The 21684-nt window shown below is 34.9% G+C and overlaps 1 protein-coding gene across 1 annotated transcript; it reads left to right on the top strand.

The window, feature by feature from the left end:
* Positions 1 to 3716: 3716 nt before the first annotated feature.
* LOC123524863 (complement C1q-like protein 4) lies at positions 3717 to 6030 on the top strand. The gene is made up of 2 exons (XM_045303385.2): positions 3717 to 4061; positions 5148 to 6030. The coding sequence occupies exons 1-2, from the start codon at positions 3863 to 3865 to the stop codon at positions 5555 to 5557; spliced, it is 609 nt and encodes a 202-aa protein (XP_045159320.2). The 5' UTR covers positions 3717 to 3862; the 3' UTR covers positions 5558 to 6030.
* Positions 6031 to 21684: the final 15654 nt, after the last annotated feature.

Here is a 21684-nt window from a genome sequence, read left to right as displayed (position 1 = left end):
GTTCACAAATTGAAACCGTTGACTAAATTCACAACAAAGTTAAAATTGAAAGTAAAAGAGAAATTTTAAAAGTACATAAAACTTATAATCATATCGATTGCCATAGAGATTACACTACTCAATTTAATTCCAAAATTCATTGACCATGAAAATTGTTGTCGAATGGGAAATTTCCCTTACAATTAAAATATATACAACTAATGACCCTATGTTTCAGCGCCATTAGACATGTTATAATAGAGAAAAGAATCATTTATGTGTCTCAATAAAGTTTAAGTAAAACGGATTCCTTTTTGATAACTTGAAAGTGTTATATATAAACACCCAAAAATCAAAAGGGCATTGGCTCCGTCTTTGGTTCTTAGCACCTCCTCTGCAGCGCTGGCTCCTCCTCTTAGTCAAAAACGCATATGTACGAAATGAAACCTGTCAATACATCTCGTATATTATACAGTTATAAGATCGGTATTGTAACTTGTGAATCTTTAATTTGTGTAAGTTAGGGCGAGTATATAGACACATGTCTACTTTCGGTTTGAACCGGTCCCATTTCCCAAGTTTCAAAAGTCCTCACATCAAGAAATGCTTTCGCTCTGCAAATCTACCTGCATACTTACAAAGTACATGCATACTTTTTTCTGAATGGAACTACATTTCCCGTTTTATGAAAGAAGGTCTTAAATTTGTTGCAGAAAGTAAATTATCAACTCACACTTTCTTTGTTTACATTATCTGTATAGTCCGCCTCAGGACATTGGCTCTTTTTTCAACTCGCGGATGTGTTTGCAGTAAAACAATAACTCGCAGTCGCCATCTCTATTATCGACATTGTGACGGCCTTCGCATCCCGCTGACCTCAGGGTTCTCATTAATTATTGAAGTAAAATGTAGAAACTGCCAAGTAGAGAGGGGGCGGATGGTTGTGGGTGTCTGTGGATCTTCCCGCTTAGAACTTTATTTGCTGCATGAAAAGTAGGGCGTAACTTCAGACCACTATAGCAGGGGTTAATCCCCGCCATAAGCGTTGTCGAAGTCCCTGCACCACCTGCCAAATCGGGTTCAGAGACTAATCATAACAAGCTTCCAATGGTCTATTGTTTCCTTTTAATATGTATATGAATTTGTACTATTTTTAAAAAAAACCATTATCATCTGAGCGTTGAAACATTTTTGTTGTTGATGAAAATATTGTTTATTTTAAAGACAAGCAACTACTAGAAATCGTTCGTAGCAAATATAATTTTCACCCTTCAATCGTATGAAATAATGCAGTCTAAATTGGCACGTTTACATTTTTTCCGGCGCCTATTAACGCTGACAAGTTGTGTCAATAATTGAGCAGCTGTCAAATATCGACAGTATATCAATATATCATGGGATTCTTAAGCAGAAGTTGTGGGGAGAAAGGCTAGATATATCAAAATAAAGTTTTGCCTTTGAAGTATAAGCTTTTCTTTAAAGTGACCAAGCACGATGTAACGATAAATGTTTCCATTAACTTGCCTTTGATCTGCGTTTTTGTCTTCTTGTTAATCTTATTTTATCAGTATTTATACAAAAGATATTCAGTTGCTTATCCGTCAATGCAACACATGAATTAATATTGTATTTGTTTTAGAAAATTGAAAAGTGTTTTATAAGTTTAATGTGATGTGCTCATTATTTTATCAGTTTCTTCTATTGTAACAGAAGTTCTGAACTCGAAATATATATTTATACTTTCAAGAGACACGGAGTTAATTTATTAAGGTAAAAAATAAAATAATTTTTTTTCATTATTCTTTCTATCATTAATGACGTGTCAGTATAAAGTTGGTTTGTGGAAAATCTGTGATTTTACCATGGTGTTGCCTGTGATTCAAATAATATCTGGACGGGCACCTGGGATCATTCTTTACCATTAATGCGAAAAAGTCGCCATATGACCAAACTGTTTCGATGTGAGTGAACAATACAAGAAATGTTTCTTATCAAATTTCATACCATTTTCATCTTTATTTTCAAGAAAGATGTAATACCAAACATATTACCAAGTTTCATTATGAAATTTCGAGATTTTAGAAAAATATAGACATTTAATAGAAGCCACCCCTACCAATTTACTGGGCGAAATTTTGGCCCTATTGTCGCTTTATTGTAAATTCTGGTAAAAGTTTCACTTGTTTGCATTATTTTTCACTGAGGATTCTGAAATATCATTCATTCCGTCACGAATAAGACCCAGAAGGATGCATTTTGTGCATTTTTTGACATTCTGGAGACAAAATATCAGCTTTTTACTCCTTCATTCCGTCATGAATAAGACCCAGAAGGATGCATTTTGTGCATTTTCTGACATTCTGGAGACAAAATATTAGCTTTTTAATCCCAGAAATCGCTGCAGAAATAGGCGCATCTGCTCAAAATGTGGTCAAAATTCAAAATATTTCAAATTTCATGATTATTTTGCCTTGGAAACACCATTTTATATCTTATACAACCAATTTATGACTATTAAGACTAATTGCGATGTGTTTCGAGAAAAGTCTTATTTCAGCTCTTCTAGGTTAAAGATCAGTAATTCAAATCTTTCTTTGTTTCAAATAAAAAACTTCAGGTCGTCTTTACGTATCTTTAGAGAACATCATTTTTTTTCCTACACCTATTTTTCATGAAAGTTCTATCATAAATTAACGAAAAAATGAAAAGAAAATAGGGGGTTGATTACTTCCTAGTGAAATGCCAGTCAGTTGTGGTCTGCTACCCTAAAAATGGCACATATTTGCTCTCGTCCGCACAATAAACACCTACTTCCGATTTCGATCTGCAAAACTTGCCATGTGGGGTGTGTGAACATGAACATTGTCCCATTTCATGCAGAATGTATTTAAGTAGTGAAAAATTGTGATTAAAGCACTCGTTCTACACGAATTTGCGCAAAAAATGGGAAATTAGGATCTATTTATTATGGACTTCTTTCTACACCACGGAAGCACATTTTTGACCGAATTACTGACTTTATTCCTACAGCAAATACAAATATCGACATATTTGGGGGCGGGTTTACGTTTACCCGCTACCAAAGTTATTAGTGTACTTCTGACAATCCTAGAATCTTGATTTTATTCCTAATCACATCAAAAAGATGTTCACGCTCAACACAAAATAGTTCCATTTATGAACATCGCGGATGAATTATCAATGATCAAGCAGTTCTAAATTAACCTGTCTCCTTTCACAATATATAAGATCTATCAATGATAAAGTATTTCAGCCCATGTTTACTTCATGCGAGGTCACCTTAGGTTTTAGGCAAATTTGTATTTGTTTCTCATACATGTATTTTGATAGTGTGGCATTTGCTTTGTTATAAGTAGAGTGTTACAAATAGATCATAATTATGTATCTTGTTAGTGTAATTGATAAGACGTGAGCTATTCACAAAGTAAAGTGGTAAATGTTAGTATTTCATAGTGAAGTTTTGTTTTTGATTTGCATTCAAAGTGTTTGTTGTTGTATCATTGCTGTTAATGGATGGCATTAAGGTACACGACAGTTGTCATAAAACAGAAAATTAATCAAATAAAACCCGCTCCCACCAGACGACTCAAGGCTTTGGTGTGTTTTTTTAAACTGGTATATATCATATAGCGATAGACAGGAACGCAAACAACAGTCTTTACACAAATATAAATGTATAAAAACTATGACACTGACAACTACAAATGAGTGTTTGCCAGCTATATCAACAATTCACCATTTTACGACACAGAAAATATCACTCGAATTATAAATGTTTTCGTGTTTGAATATTCTTGGCGTAAATTAAATTCGTTTACTGTTTTAACAGTTGCATGCAACTTTCTCCGAACCAAGAAAAAAAATGAAATTACTTTATTATATACCAATATTTTTCCTATGGAATTTGGCCTCTGCGAGTGGTGAGCCACACTGTTCACGATTTCACTATGAGGAGAAGTTGTTAGAGAAAATGGTGAGGATGGAAATTAGAATGGAGGAGATAGAGAGAAATTTGGAGACAGCGACTGGAAAAAATAGACTTTTAGAGACAGACGTAAAAGGTAACTTGTATGTATGTTGATTTTTTCACACTAAACTGTTTTCAGTGACATATTCACTTTATAAAAATTAACGTTTAGGTGACAGTTTGACGTTTTGAAATTTGAACATCACCAAATAATAGAACGAAAAAATTGTTTTACATGAAAACTGCGCAGCATATAGAACATACACATTATTCTGAAAAAGCGATTGTCAATTAAATCATATATGCCTTGAATTCCGGGTCAAATGTTTGGAGGAGTCGAACGTCTGGACTGTTTTACGCCTTTATGATCTAAACATTTTCATAGAACTGTTACTTATCCTCATGTTAGTGCATTTGAAATAATATTCCAGCGCTTTTTCACATGACTTGGCTTTACAGCGTCTTCAGCAATTTCGAAGATTGTTTATTTTTATTTCTTAACAAATGGCATTCTTACATGTACTTTAAAGGGGAAAGCTTTCTAAGAATATTTTAATAATCATGTAGTACGGAACAGTTGGGGACAATATTAGACGGGTAAAGATGTTGTTCTTTTACCAACAATTGTTAGTTCATTTTCACAATCAGTATTCTCTATTTATGAATGCATCATGTCGATTTCATAACAGTCATTACATTCATTTTTTGCAATAGTTGTTTCCCTTAGATTTGATTGCAAATGGCAATCTGTCAAAAATTGCGTATGCTGGGCGAATAGGAAAAAAATCAAATCCACGAAAAAATTTTCAATCTCAGGACTCGGGCATTATCTCGTATACATAAAATGATAAAACCTACATATTTTACATTTCTAAGACTATGTGTCTTATTAAAATCTTCGAACTATCCGGAATTTTGACGCCTTCCTTAAGTCATTTCCAGGGTTCTAAGGCGTATGTCAATAAAATCCTTTAGTATGTGTTTCAGTTAAATACCAATTCTAAATACTTATTACGCTTGCGGTTTGACTCGGCTTTTTCTAATACTCTAATACTTTTCAGACTCGTAATATGCAAATCTCATATTGTATATTAGGCATTTCTGAAAATAATTCACATTGATCGATCATTAAATATTTGCTTGATTTTGTCATTTTTGTTATTGTTTCTATTTTATGCAGATCTGAAGGTTCGGAATAACGATAAAGTAACGTTCTTTGCAAAAGCAAAATCAAATCAGCTGTCAATGAACAAACATCAAACGCTCATATTTGAAGATGTTGTAACAAATATCGGTTCAACCTATGACCGCACATGTGGAAAGTTTGTGGCACCAAAATCCGGGACCTATGTGTTTTTTTCTACAGTACTTGGACGCAACAATGCTATGATATTTCTCTACCTTGCCGTAAATGACCGCCGTATTGTAAACTTCTGTGCCCATGGACTAAGCGACGGGCACGACAGTACCAGTGTGACAGTTCCACTCCAGCTGGATACCGGCGATATTGTAACAATTAAAAATAACAAAGACGGCGGAAATATTCATGGAAACGAGTACTCATCATTCGGAGGATTTCTACTGTATTGATAAATGCTACAGATGGATCGTCTTTGACAGACAATAATGCGTTTCATGGCGTTTCCTTGTAGCCTGTGCCACATTAAATGTCGATTCAGCTGTTCATTCAAACCGACATAAAGTTTTGAACTTTAATTCCAAGTAACTAAATTAAATCTATTACAAATCTCCCAGAGTAGCGCTTTAAGACTTTTTAAGCAAGAAAAAATGACAAAGCTAAGATGACTTTAATAAGTTAGCTGCTGATCAACTGTATCTACTCGAATAGAGGTTAACGCTCGACTATACATTCTGGTAAGTCGTATAAGACATAATGTGAGACATACACGGTTATTACGTTAGCTCTAGAAATACTGATATAACATGGTATAAGTCATGAAAAGACGTAAAATAATACAAAATACTGGACAGGATATTATGTTGATGCGTTCAGTTGTGCTACCATGACATTGCTTTAAAATAAAATAAATGATGAAATAGTATCTGTTGACAATGCTGCATTACATTTATTTATTTTGTTGGGTTTAACGCCGAACCGACAAAATTATAGGTCATATGGCGACTTTCCAGCTTTGACGGTGGAGGAAGACCCTAGGTGCCCCTCCATGCATTATTTCATTACGAGCAGGCACCAGGGTAGAACCATCGACCTTCCGTAAGCCAGCTGGATGGCTTCCTCACATGAAGAATTCAACGCCCCGAGTGAAGCTCGAACCCACATCGGTGAAGGGCAAGTGAGCTGCATTACAGGACGAGGTTAATTATTCTATATTTTAATATGACTAACAATGCTTTGATCATCACAACGATATCATGTTTACGTCACGTCGACGTAACTTTAGCGCCATGTACGCATCGAGAAATAGCGCTTTCAAATTTGATGATATATTCTACTTAAAACATGTTTAAAACGAAATGTCACATGGCATAATTGTCTTAATTAATTTACACACACGCGGAGTTGATTATTAGCTGTGCAGAATAACTAGCCTTCGTTTGCGCCCTAATGGAACTATTCCGCAAGAAGTATTACCATTACCGGTTCTGGCGTGTATAAACAAAGGAGCGTGATGACCTACCGTATGGCGCTATACATGCGCCAATAAACAGTTCTATCATATTTATTTATAAATTATTTCTTAAATATGTCATAATTTGCACACGCGGGCGGGTACCTGGGGAGAACCACAATCCTTCCGTAAGCCGGTCGGATGGTTTTCTCACAGTACGACCTGAGCAGACCTTCAGTACACAGAAATGAGGTGTAAGTGATTAGAAGTCTTAGATATAGAGGTGTCAACCAGTTTTAATAATTCATATTTCACAATCAGTCTATTGAGATTTCACTAAATGTACTCCTACAGAGCATAACATGCTTTCGATGATACCTTAATTGAACATAGCGTTTTTAAGGATGGTTCCTGACATGCTGATTTTAACACGACACTTCAATGATAAGACCAGTCTCAGAGAAAGACATATTTCCAGTCGCTTTTATGGAACGCACTAGCTGTCTTCTGATGTTGATATAGCACTTTATGCTGTACATATACCGGTATAAGAAATGCCTCTACCCATATATACAGTGTTTATAAATGTATATAAAGAGCTTAACACTGTATAGGCGCTTCCATCTGTATTTGCGGTGATTTTAACTGTGTATATGGTTGTTTCAGCTGTATATATGGTGCTTTTAATAGTATATGCGGTGATTCCATCCGCATTTGTGGTCTTTTAACTTTATATGCAGTTCTTCCTACTGTATACGTGGTGCATTCAATTGTATATTTGGTGCTTTCAACTGCATATGCTGTGATCGGAATTACTTTATGTGCGGTGTTTTCAACTTTCATCTGTATATGAGTTACCTGCAACTGTATGTGTATTTCTTTTTAAATTTACATGCGGTGATTTTAACTTTATATTTGACGCATTGTATTGTATATATGGTGCTTTCAACTGTATATACTGTTCGTTTAATTGTGTACGCTGTACAATTCAATGATAAGACCAGTCTTTCTTAAATATGTCATAATTTGCACACGCGGGCGGGTACCTGGGGAGAACCACAATCCTTCGTATTTATATCCGGTGCTTTCAACTTTATATGCGATGCAAATAACATTATGTTCAAACGACATAATGAGATCGGAATATTATGAAATTTAACGAATATTGCCGAAAATATCCGACATAGGATATTATTCGAGGGCATTCTGCCTCTTGCACACCGGTTCAGGATAGGTCAAAGTGCGAATAAGGTTGTTTTACGAAAAAAGCCATTTTTTGTTTTATATCTAATTCAAATTTATTATATATACAGATACGATAAGTAGACACTTCTTAAGCAAAAATAAATGATTTTAGTTCAACAATTAGGAAATAATTGGCGATTTTAAATAACACGCGTCAAAATCGGTAACGAAAATAACTTAATATATGCGAAAATAAGCTATATCTTTTATTTGTTTTTTTTACATTTTCAGAACTGTATTTTCTGTTACTTTAAAGAACATGTTTGCACAAGCTTATTTACGATAAATAATTGATTTTGTACCAATAATAACGAAATGAACAACAAATATTTATGATGTGTGCGTAAAAAACTCTAACGAAAATAACCTTAAGTGCGAAAATAAGCCATAATGTTGTTTGATTTCTTATTGTTTTCTTTGCATTTTGTCCCAGCTTAAACACAATGTTGACACATGTTTATGAATAAAAAATATGATATCCGTCAGATGTTTCCGGCAATGCTCGTTATTTGTCTTAATAAACTGGTTCTCATAATGTTGTTTAACCATAATGAAGTTTGTACCGCATATACACTTGAAATCACCGCAAATAAAGTTGAAAGTACCACATATGAAAATCGAACCACTACACATAATGAAAAGAGGACCAACGAAAGGTGGAACAATCGCATATACCGTTAAAAGCACCGCCTACACATTAGAAAGCACCACATATAAAGCTGAAATAACCGCACGTGCAGCTGAAACCACCGCATGAAAATGTAAAACCAATCCATATACAGTTGCAAGGACCACGTGTACAGTAGAAAGCATATCATATTAAGTTAAAAGCACAGCATATGTAGTTTATAGCATCGCATATAAAGCCAAAAGCAAAACATATAAAGTGAAAATCACCGTATATACAGATAAGAGCAACCCGTATACAGTTAAATCCGCATATAGTTCAAAGTATGGTATACATAGTTAAATGCACAGCATATACAGATAAAGGCGACGCATGTAAAGTTGAAAGCACCACATAAACAGTTGAAACGATCGCATACAAAGTTAAATATACCGCATAATCAGATGAAAGTATTGCATGTACATCTGAAAGGACCGCATATAAAGTTAAAAGCACCGCACATACTGATGAAAGCATCCCATATACAGTGTTAAGCGCATCATATACATGTATAAGCACTGCACATACAAGTAGAGGCACTTCATACACTGATATATGTACAGCATAAAGTGCTATATCAACATCAGAAGACAGCTATGGCTTTCCATACGCTTTGTTCATATGTGGGGTAGGGGTTGGGCGCGGGGTATATGTATGGCCAGTCTATATTTTTAAAGGAAAAAATAAACATTTTAGCACGGAAAGGTCAAATGCTTCTAAAATTTTGCTCCTTCCAAACTTTGAAAGATACAATTTAGGTAATTGTCGAGTACAAGTCTAGAATTGCCGTACATTATTGAACTTTTAAAAACGTGAAGGGCAATTATAGAACGACCCATATCTTATTACTGGGGTTAACATACATATTTTTCAAATATTACACTACATTTTAGTCAATCTATGAAATAGTCATGCTCATAAACTGCTATTATACGGTAAAATCGCTTGTTATGCTCTATAAGTGTTAAAGTATGAAAATATAATTTAATTCAATTTTATTTCTGCTTTTGAAATTCTGTTTTGTTATATGTATTGGGGGGAGAAATGTTGCTGTCTCTTTGAAAATTCTGTAAAATGTTAATGGAGATTTCTTCTTTCTTCTCCAGTTGAATTCTTCAGGTGAGGAATTGGTTCTACCCAGGTGCTCGCTCGTGATGAAATAATGCAAGGAGGGGCATCTGGGGTCTTCCTTCACCATCAGAGCTGGAAAGTTGCCATATGACCTATAAATTGTGTCGTTTGAATCTTTCTTCTTCAAGAACCAAAATAGAAAACATACGCCTCCTTCTAAATGTATCCATGGGTAAACGAAGGAAGTTTTTCATTTTGAAGACATCTTTCATTATCATATATTATAACTCAAAACAATTAACATTTGATGACATTCACAATATTTTGCTCTTCTGCAAATCCATGTCTAAGCTTACATATAAAGTTTTTTTTGCTATAAACATTTTGTATGTTTTATGTAATAAAAGTATTGTATTGTATTGTGTATATATGTATTATAGGCAAATTTCTGTTTCACATTTTTTTTAACAAAAGTTTCTCTTTTATTTTTTACTTCTATTTGTGAAATGTGCAAACATAGCAAAATTGCAATTTTAAATGCATCTAGTATTTACAAAACAGACATTAGAATTTTAAAGACAGTCTCAAAACTATAAAGGTAAAAAAGATTCTGATTGAAAAGATAAGCTTCTTTTCCTGTAATTACGAGGTATTTCTTTGTTAGTAAAGGAAACTTACACGTTTCACGTGTATCCTTTCTAAGAAAATAATTCCTTATTATGAGAAAAATAATATCGTTATTACAAGAAAGTCTTGTCATAATAATTTGATTATTACGACCATATTTTCTACCAATACTGAAACGTGTAGTTTAGATTAGGGAGTTTGTCTTCTGTACAAAGGTGAAATTGTAAATTTTTGTGGGCATGAGTTCAGTAGGATTTCAATGAATGTCTATAACGGCAAAAACTTTAACTTTTGTACGCACTTTACATGAGAAAGATAGGTCTGAAACATCTAAAAAATGCAGGAAAATATGTTTACTCTACACTAAGTTGCGTATTTCAGCTACCAGATGTATTTCTGGATACTATTCCTGGGAGTTTTAGTGGTATATAAAGAGGATGTTATTACTTATTACCAGCTGAAGATTAAAGGATGTAGGAACAAATTTTTTTCTAACGTTAAGAATTTTTTCGTACTCTGTGAGCTTGAAGAACATTAGTTACCAAGACAAACAAGAAAAGAGAAAACACAGGTCACCGAACTCGTTTTAATTTTGTGGGGCATTTTCTTCACCCACTGTTTAAGCATTTATGAAATTATGTAAAATTGAAAAAAATGATGAAAGTTTACAAAACATATAATATCCCACTTAATGTTAATGCTGTACAAAAATATTCCTGGCATTGAGATTTTCAAAATATTTTGCAGCTTTAATGACACTCAAAAATAAATAAATAAATTGCTCTTCTACAAATCCATGTCTAGGCTTACAAATATGTTTTTTTGTTATAAACATTTTGTATGTTTTATGCAATAAAAGTATTGTATTGTATTATATTTTGTATATATGTATTATAGGCAAATTTCTGTTTCACAATTTTTTTAACAAAAGTTTCTCTTTTATTTTTTACTTCTATTTCTGAAATGTGTAAACATAGCAAAAATTGCAATTTTAAATGCATCTAGTGTTTACAAAACAGACATTAGAATTTTAAAGACAGTCTCAAAACTATAAAGGTAAAAAAGATTCTGATTGAAAAGATAAGCTTCTTTTCCTGTAATTACGAGGTATTTCTTTGTTAGTAAACGAAACTTACACGTTTCACGTGTATCCTTTCTAAGAAAATAATTCCTTATTATGAGAAAAATAATATCGTTATTACAAGAAAGTCTTGTCATAATAATTTGATTATTACGGCCATATTTTCTACCAATACTGAAACGTGTAGTTTAGATTAGGGAGTTTGTCTTCTGTACAAAGGTGAAAATGTAAATTTTTGTGGGCATGAGTTCAGTAGGATTTCAATGAATGTCTGTAACGGCAAAAACTTTAACTTTTGTACGCACTTTACATGAGAAAGATAGGTCTGAAACATTTAAAAAATGCAGGAAAATATGTTTACTCTACACTACGTTGCGTATTTCAGCTACCAGATGTATTTCTGGATACTATTCCTGGGAGATTTAGTGGTATATAAAGAGGATGTTATTACTTATTACCAGCTGAAGATTAAAGGATGTAGGAACGAATTAATCTCTAACGTTAAGAATTTTTGGATATCCCGAAAAAAAAACGCTCGTACATCCTTAAACTTACTTTTTTCACTGCCTTAAGCCTGTATTTCTTTGATTTTTCATTTTTTTTTTTTTTGAAATTTGGGTCAAATGTTTACTTTCAAATTTTTATTGCAGCTATGATTTGTGTAGTTGCAATTTATATTCCGAAACTTATTTAAGAAATGTTTGAATTCTATAGGTTTATGTACTCTGAACGCACACCTCCAGGCTCACAGGGCAAAATACAGAAGATTATCCAATGGTCATAAGCGTAAAATACACTGTATGGGATATTGTGTCCGCATGCAAATGCCCTGTGCTCACGTTATCCGGGATGTTATGTGAATCAAAATAAATGTTGGACGCAATACTCATCTGTACTATATTGTAAATTTATATATTAACACGAACCGATTTGTTTTCTTAACAAGAAGACTTAAAATTGTGTGTTTTTATGCAACAATACATTTTTTGTACGTCACAATTATCATTTCATATCGTCAGACGTCACGAAAGAAACCCACACAAAACTGGCAAATATTTAGTGAATTTCGTCAAGGAGGTACATAATAATCCTTGATCACGTGTAAGAATCGAGATGATATATCTCAAATAGTGATTTGCTCTTGAATAAAATCATTGTTTATCGTTAAGATGCGTATTACTATATCACTCGTACTGCGCTCTTGATATAATTCCTTCGCATCTGAACTCTAAACAATGATTTTATTCAACGACAGATCACTGTTTGGGAAATTTATTACGTAAGCAAAATTAGCACTTGTTTTATACGCTTGTTTTATGACAAACACAAGTTATATATTCTATTTTTGCCATATAACCTCTGGTCATATCAAGTTAGGAAATGCGCTATATAAATCTGATACAATAAATAATAAAAGACAGCACATTTAAGATAGAAATCAACAACAAAAAATAAATCAAATTATGATCAGAATTTAATTTTGGATGCAAACGTAAGTGGGTGGTGTAAGTCGTTTAGTTTATATCATTTTTTCAAGCTTATCTTTTAACCACTTTGGAGTGTGCTTCCTGGGGAAAAAGCAGTACTGGTGTCATATGAGAAGGCGTGGGGTGAGGGGAGGGCAATTAAACATAGAATGCCAGGTGGATGACATGAAGAATTCAGTGTCCCAAATGAGTATCGAACCCATGTTGCTGAGGGACAAGTGATTCAAAATCATCGACATTAACCATTCGGCCACGGAGGCCCTGAAATGAATAAATAAACAATGTTTATCAAGCAGTTCACTAAATATTCATCACGTAGAGATCAGTTAGCCTTGCTTGGGATCTTTAAAAATCCCAAGGTTTGTTAGTTTTACTGCATTGTGCTGCATGTTTGGAAAACTATGTTTAAATGTAATACATTTAAGTCTCCTCTCAAACTTCAGGACTAAACGCAGTAGATAGGCGCAGGTCCATTGTGGCGTTTTCTGCAACTGCAAAGAATTCCCAAACGGCCACAGGTGTAAATCGACCTTTCCTTTTCGAATCCGTAATAACCAACGTTGGTAACGCATATAACTACTCTTACCTTCTAGCTTTCCATGGATTTTCTTTTTCGAATATGAGAGCTGCTTCGCGTATGCCATAGTACTGTTTCAAAGGTAATGCAATTAAAAAAATTCTAAAACCAATTATTCACAGAAACCAACCACCATTATCATGAACGCATTCTTTAATGCCTTCTGTCCAGATGTGCGTGAAATTAGCCAGAGCAGCCAGAGTAGCCAGAGTTCAGCCAGAGTTCGGCCAGAGTTCAGCCAGAGTAGCCAGAGTTCAGCCAGAGTTCGGCCAGAGTTCAGACAGAGTAGCCAGAGTTCAGCCAGAGTTTAGCCAGAGTAGCCAGAGAAGTCAAAACTCTGGTTACTCTGGCTAGCCAGAGTAGCCAGAATTTAGCCAGAGAAGTCATAACTGTGGTTACTATGGCTGGCCAGAGTAGCCAGAGTTCAGCCAGAGTAACCAGAGTTCAGCCAGAGTAGCCAGAACTCTAGTTACCCTGGCTGGCCAGAGTAGCCAGAGTTCAGCCAGAGTAGCCAGAACTCTAGTTACCCTGGCTGGCCAGAGTAGCCAGAGTTCAGCAAGAAAAGCCAGAGTTTGTAGGATGTTAAAATGTTCTGGCTACTCTGGTCAGCCATAGTATCCAGAATAGCCCGAGTCACCTGGATTTTATTTGCTTTGGTTAGTCTGGCCAGAGTAGCCAGAGTTTCTATGATTTAAAGAGCAGGCAGAGTAACCTGGTTCACAAAAACATTTTCCGTCTTAGTTAATTTGATTATGAAACTCGATATGTAATTTTTATCTAAATAGCAGTTTAAACTGAATTTCAAGTTAATTACTATTTTAAGTGGCTATTTAGAGTAGCCAGAGTAGCTAGAAATCTGGTTAATCTAGAGTAGCCAGAGTAGCCAGAACCCTATGTTACTCAGGCTGGCCAGAGTAGCCAGAGTTCAGCCAGAGTAGCCAGAGTTCAGCCAAAGTTCAGCCATAGTAGGAAGAGTTTCTAGGATTTTAACATGTTCTGACTACTCTGGTCAGCCAGAGTATCCAGAGTAGCCGAGTCACCAGGATTCCTTTTGCTCTGGTTACTTTGGCTGGCCAGAGAAGCCAGAGTTTGTAAGATTTTAACATTTTTTTTGCAAATCTGGTCAGCCAGAGTAGCCAGAGTAACCAGGTCCCATGTTCACAAAAGTTTTTCAGTCTTAGCTGGATTTGATTATGAAATTTAATAATTGAGCCGTGCCATAAGAAAAACAAACATAGTGGCTTTGGGACCAGCATGGATCCAGACCAGGCTGCGCATACGTGCAGTTTGTCAGCTTCCATGTTGTTTGCTTTTAAAGCGTATTGGACTTTGAGAAACTGTTAGCGAACAGTATGGATCCTAACGCCAGGCTGGTCTGGATCCATTATGGTCTCAACCCACTATGTTGGTTTTCTCATGGCACGACTCATATGTCATTTCTATCTAAATAGCATGTTCAGAACTGAATTTTAAGTTAATAACTATCTTCAAGTGGCTATTTAAGTAGCCAGAGTAGCCAGGACTCAGGTCACTATAGCTGGCAGAGTTCAGCCAGAGTTTAGCCAGAGTAGCCAGAGTTCAGCCTGAGTAGCCAGTCCTGGTTACTCTGGCTGGCCAGAATATCCAGAGTCAGCCAGAGTAGCCAGAAACCTGGTTGCTCTGGCTGGCCAGAGTGGCCGAGTAACCAGGATGTCAATTGCTCTGGCTACTTTGGTTAGGCAGAACAGCCAGAATTCCGAAATGTCCATTGGTTCTAGCTACCTAGGCTAGCCCGAATAGCCAGAGAAAATACTGTAATACCTATTGCGAAATGTCCCTTTTGGTTCTCTCAGGTTTGATTTTTGAGTGTTTTATATATATCTAGTGATTCATAAAACGGACTTCAAAGAATTGTCTTATCTTTTAGACTGCAGCCAGAGTAGCCAGACGTTCTAGGATTTTAATATGTTCTAGCTAGTCTGGTCAGCCAGAGTAGTCAGAGTGACCATGATTTCATTTGGTCTGGCTACTCTGGCTAGCCAGAACAGCCAGAATTTTCGAGATGGCCATTGGTACAAGCTACCCTGCTAATCAGAATAGCCAAAGAAAATACAGTAAAACCTGTTGCCAGAGTAGCCAGATTAATCAGAACTCTGGTTACTGTTGCTGACCAGGACAGTCTGTTTAATAATTTTCACATAGTCTGGCCACTCTGGTTGGCCAGAGTAACCAGGAATAACTGAAATGCGCACGGGTTCTGGTTACTCTGGCTGGCCAGAAAAGCCAGAGAAAATACAGGCAAACATGTAAACTAGAGCCATTTTTAAAATGTATGACCCTTTTTCATAAAAATCATATTATACATGATTAGGCTGCACTAACTGTTGTATATAATTATAATGTAAATAAAAAGTTAGACCTGTTGCGTTTTGTGTGTGTGGTATATGAAGGCTGAAATTCACAAAGATTAAAGCGGACAGTCTATATATTATGGTAGATTGAAAGTCTTTAAAACACGCCTAAAAATATAAAATAACAACAACAACAACAACAAAAGAAACTGTAAGACGGCATGATTTTCGAACAAAGTAAGAGTAACACGAAACAGAAAATGACACTTCCAAAAAAAAAAGTAACAGGGTATATGCAAAGGCTGTTTGTTTATATATACTCAGCGTCACTGAAAAGTTACCACCATAATGACCCTTATATTCTAAAAATCGCACTGGACTGTGTTAAAGGTATAACACGACTACATTTTTGACGCAGCTGAGACGCCACTGGTGTAAAGATTTGTCAATTCGATTAACTCCATTTGAGCACGGGCTGCACTTGCAAAATGACTTTTCCCAGCAATGTGACATGTACGAATTTTCTATCGCAAATCATTCATCGCACTTAAAAGTTAGTCGACAGACTAAAAGGAATACGTCAAAACACCCAGAATATCCTTGCTAAGAATGCCACGTTTAAGGCACGATCAACCGCCATCAGGCCATTGGCATGGTTGACGCCGAACTTTCATGTCGCGAAATTGCACGTCGTATATGCTGTTCTCACCTGACAGTCATGAAATGGGTTAGGAGACATGATCAGACAGGGTCTATGACAATAAACCGCGCACAGGCCATGAAAAAGTGACGTCGATATTGTATAAAATAGTAAAGAGGTATATATTAGGTGGTTAACTTTTCAGTGACGCCGAGTATACATTGTAAATAATGCTTAGGTTGTTTTCTTTTTCTATAATTGTAATTAATACAAAGTAGCCTGCAAGGTCTGTGGCAGAATAATCAGCATTGATATTTGATATACAGCCCACACTAATTTATTTTGAACTGGTAGGCGTCCAGGATTTTGGACATTTTCAGTCCATTACTTTTGAAAATATTTTTAACAAAATATTAAATTGACTACTAAGATAACAAAAACAAAATTTGATATTCCTTCAAATTTCTTCAAAAATGACTTTAGTTTCAACGTACCTCAAATCGGGTTGTACAGTTTTCTATAAGCTTATACAAGGCATTTCCAAATTCATTGTTCTCAGGACTCTTAATGTAAAACTAAGAAGTCGTAAAAACATTGCGAGTCCGGATATTCAAGGCTATACTATACTAGTAATATGCCTGTATCATGTCAAAAGGTATTTTTCGATACAAGTTCTTAGAATATCCTTTAACAGTTTATACAGGTCCTGGCAACTTATTTATTACACACGATGTCAACCATCCACACGATAGCTACATTTCGGTTGCCCATGGCTAAAACCAAGTTACTAATTGATATTTGCAAATACCATTTTGTATGATGTTGCACCTTTTTGAGAAACCTGTTAAATATGCCGCCTCCATAGCTCAGTGACTAGAGCGTCTGTCATCTAATCCGACCGTCGCGAGTTTGAGCCCTGGCGGAAACGGGCATATATGTGCCTGCCATGTTGGGGGTCAAAATTACATCATGGCGAATAAAGGCTAAGCCCGGCACGGCACGACGATTAATGGAGCACTTTTTTTTAAAAAATTTTTTGTCAATGTCCAGTTTTGAGCATGCCTTGAAAATACGTTGTCATACAAACAGTACAGATATTTCCCCATAAGTACGATGTTCCGTTTGGACAGTCATGACTTTTTATCTAATACTAAATCGTTATGCACAATGGTACAATGACGAAACGCGATGGCACGATGATGAAACAACGGTTGTATGATGGTGAAAACACTGGCGCGATGGTGAAATGTCGATGTAATATGCGTTTTCACCGTCGTGTTTTCGTCATCGTACCATCGTGTTTCATCATCGTACAATCGCATTGTCACCATCCGGAGGTCATGCGCAGTGGTACAATACATGTTTCAGTAAAATATAGGCTTGATACAATCTCATTTTCACATTGCAATTTTACAGTTTTATTGAACAGAGCACTGAACATTTTGGAAAACAACAGAATCTAAATGGTAAATTTCTTCTCTCAAAATACATTTAGATACATTCATCTTGTAGCGTACACAAACACAACACGACACGAGTCTATACATTTTCGATGTTTATTTGCACAATGGAATATTTCATACATTCTTTCATAATTTATTTTGTAACATCTTAAGTCTTAACAAATGTCATATCTAAAGCCTAACTTAATCTTAATATCTACGAGACCCATTTCCTAGGTCTCAGTGCAGCCGGATTCCTAAGCCCTTCTGACTCGAGATAACTAAAACATCAATATATAGTAATTCTCTAAGATCAGTTGACAATTTGACGTATAAAACGTGTGGGTTTGATATAATAAACAATTACATAAATGCATCAACAATATATCAACTTGACAGGTGTGTAGCTGGTGTACTGTCTAACCTAACTGATTATTTTACACTCGTTACCCACCGAAAGAAAAAATTTGAATTACAAATTTAAATTTTTTTAGACTTGAAGTACTATCTCTCGCCTTACAGTATGACATGTAGAATGATATTTAATCTGATCAAGAACATTAGAATACTATCTGAAGGAATGATATTAAAGAACAGTGTTAAAGAAAAAATCTTAAGTCATTTATAAAATTAATGATAAACAAGAACAAAGGAGAATAGTAATTTAAAACTAAACAATTTTCACATTTCATAGAAAAGTCTTTTTTTTTATTTTTATCGGCCTTTGTAGTGGCACTTCTCCTTTCTTCCTCCAAGACTTTTTCTTTAACCCGTGTTACATCCTATTTCACAAAACCCGGTAACTGTAAATAAAGGAAAATACAGGTGAGCATCTTTTAGAATATATGCTATATAAGAGTTAGGAAAAAGATAAAAAGTCGTTTAGTAACATTGCTAAATTGCTTCTAATTATTGTCGCGTGTATAGAAATTTGTCATGATACTTAAATTTCACTTATTTATACAAAGATTTTAATCAGCACATTCATCTTACTTTCGAATATTTTGATATTTTCTACAGATCTTTAATAAATAGTAAAATCGATATGTTATGACCAAAATGTATTAATTATGTATTGATAAGTAGAAAGAAAGGAAAGATAATTAGTTGGGTTTTTTTAGTGTTCTGTAATTTTCCAGCTGGACCATTTTCTTCGCCAAACTCCACAGGCTTCCCAGCATTTTCAATCCACTTCGCCATTGTCGCTTGGTTTCGCCATCGATCCTTCTACACATTTGTCTTTTGGTTTCGGCATCCTTCTACAGCGTAACGCATCACCAACAATCTCTGTAGCTAAGAATCTCCCGTCATAGGCCGTAACGTTGTACCGCACTCTCCAAGTTTTTGATGTTCATCCATCTAATTTCATTTGCTAACTTCTGAAATTATCTAGAGTTCTCCAAGTTATAATATTATTGTTTCATTAAGTAATGTCCAATATTTCAGATGACCACCGAAAATACACTTCATGTAATTATATTGTTCCCATTTGTCATAAATGACAGATAAAATCAAAACTGCATGTTTACAAATTGTCATAATACACAATGCAAATGTCATCATTTTGCTTTGACAGGTACTTCCCAATATAGTAACCGTTACACGTAATTAGTCTCCCTTTGGCTATTATATAATGACAGTCCACAATATGACTAGACTTATAAAGTTGACTTGGAATACACTTTTTCTTCGGTTTGATTTGACAGTTTAATGGTATTTTCCCAGTCAGTTCGTAGTCTCCTTTGTTAAGTGATCTGTACTTCACATAAACCGGTATGTTACCGAAAACCTTACTTCTTTGTACTTTCTACAAGGTATGTCCTACGTTTTACATTATTCGAAAAATAAAGATATCAGCCAAAATATGTTTCTAACAAAAAGCAAAACATGTTCTCAACATAAAAATATACTTTTTTAAAAATGTATAAGATAGCTATAAAATTCTACAAAATAAAGCATTTAGTCATTTCCAAATACAAACAGACATACATACAAAACCAACACCAATATATAAACAGAATAACTGGTAATAATTTCTTCCATGATTATATTTACACAATGTAACCTTTCTAGATGATTCAACCGAAATATTATGTCGTCCGCGAGAAAAATAACTTTTCCGACAAAATTCTCTGCATGAAAGTCATGAAGGGTAACATGAAAAAGTAACAGAACGTTCGACTGTTTTTGCAACTCTTTGAATAAATACTACATCAGGTCTCATAAAACAAAAAGCAGTTGCGCTTAAAATATCTGGTACACACCCGTACCTCATAATGCAATGTATGAATCGATTTCACGCTATGATAGTAAGACTCCGATTAAATATTTCGGAAGACAGTATCTGTGTCTGTATAATAGTATACATCTTACAAAACAACTGGGATAACAACTTCCAGTCTCACAAACACAATATCAAGTAACACCTAGTATCTCACAATATATATAAATTCGACCTTACTGGAATCCACATGTTCCAGCGACAATATCAAGTCATTTTTACGTAATAAACATATTCTTGTGCCATATCAAGCCTCAAAATATTTCCAGCACAACAGACAAGACCAACCTTTTTATTTACTGAGACCTGAAGTAACCATATTTTAGTACAATAACCATGTACACATTTATTCAGCAATGACACTTTAACCCAACAATGCATTATCATGCATAAAACATCTTAAACACGAATTTGACGTATTTAACTAGTTTTCAGCCGTTCCTTGTATTTTCACATATATTAGTGATGAAATATTACCCATAACCTCAACAGAAACTATTTACAACTCATTTTGCGCATATCTATGACTATACACAAGTTTCATAGGACAATCCATCTTCCTTCATTTAAACAATTTGTCAATGCGGGAATGCTCAAAACTGTTTAAATGTGGCCATAAGGGAAACAAATATCATATGGAACAAGTAAAATGAACATAATATGACAAGTAACATTTTCGAAAAATAAATATCTTAACATTTGCATTTCCTAATTCAGTCTCTTGAGTATTTTCCTCAATGCATTGTTTCTTATTGTTTTACGTTTTTTTTCTAACTATATTTTACTCTTTTTAAGAATTTTGTATATTATGAGTTAGGTTTTATCATTAATAAATTTGTATTTTCTTTTCATGTCTAACAATTAATCTAAAAATGAATTTATCTCGAAATTTTGTTCAAAAATAGAAACAAAAATTTAATAAAAAAAAGACTAGCTTGCAAAATTGCACTAGAAGATAGGTAAAATGGCAACTCACAGTTTCTCTCCTTTCGGCTTGGCAGCGTGTCGTCGTTGGCAGTAGTACTTCGCTTGGTAATGTCGCAACAACCCATCTTGAAATTCGACATCCTGTCTGCGGCTCCAAAAATTTAAGGAGGTTGTGTAACGTAACACAACACACGACACGACACGAGTCTATACATTTTCGATGTTTATTTGCACAATGGAATATTTCATACATACTTTCATAATTTATTTTGTAACTTCTTAAGTCTTAACAAATGTCATATCTAAAACCTAACTTAATCTTAATATCTACGAGACCCATTTCCTAGGTCTCAGTCCAGCCGGACCCCTAAGCCCTTCTGACTCGAGATAACTAAAACATCAATATATAGTAATTCTCTAAGATCAGTTGACAATTTGACGTATAAAACGTGTGGGTTTGATATAACAAACAATTACATAAATGCATCAACAATATATCAACTTGACAGGTGTGTAGCTGGTGTACTGTCTAACCTAACTGATTATTTTACACTCTATTGTTGACAAAAAAAAATGTGTACGGGACTACGCATTTCTAACTGGAAGGCTATGGTACGATGGTGAAACCACGATGGTACGACGATGATAACGCGATGGCACGATGGTGAAACCACGATGGTACGGTGATGATAACGCGATGGCACGATGGTGAAAACGCGATGATATGATGGTGAAAACGCGATGGTACGAT

Source organism: Mercenaria mercenaria, chromosome 3 (assembly GCF_021730395.1).
Source record: "Mercenaria mercenaria strain notata chromosome 3, MADL_Memer_1, whole genome shotgun sequence".
Classification (NCBI taxonomy): domain Eukaryota; kingdom Metazoa; phylum Mollusca; class Bivalvia; order Venerida; family Veneridae; genus Mercenaria; species Mercenaria mercenaria.
Note: the sequence above shows the minus strand (reverse complement) of the source record. Positions and strands in the feature narration are given on the sequence as shown.

What these genes read in the sequence shown, in the direction of transcription:
- LOC123524863 (XM_045303385.2), top strand. Translation starts at nt 3,863, where the DNA reads ATGAAATTACTTTATTATATACCAATATTTTTCCTATGGAATTTGGCC. An exon ending in TTTAGAGACAGACGTAAAAG is followed by an intron (nt 4,062 to 5,147) that starts GTAACTTGTATG and finishes TATTTTATGCAG; the next exon opens with ATCTGAAGGTTCGGAATAAC.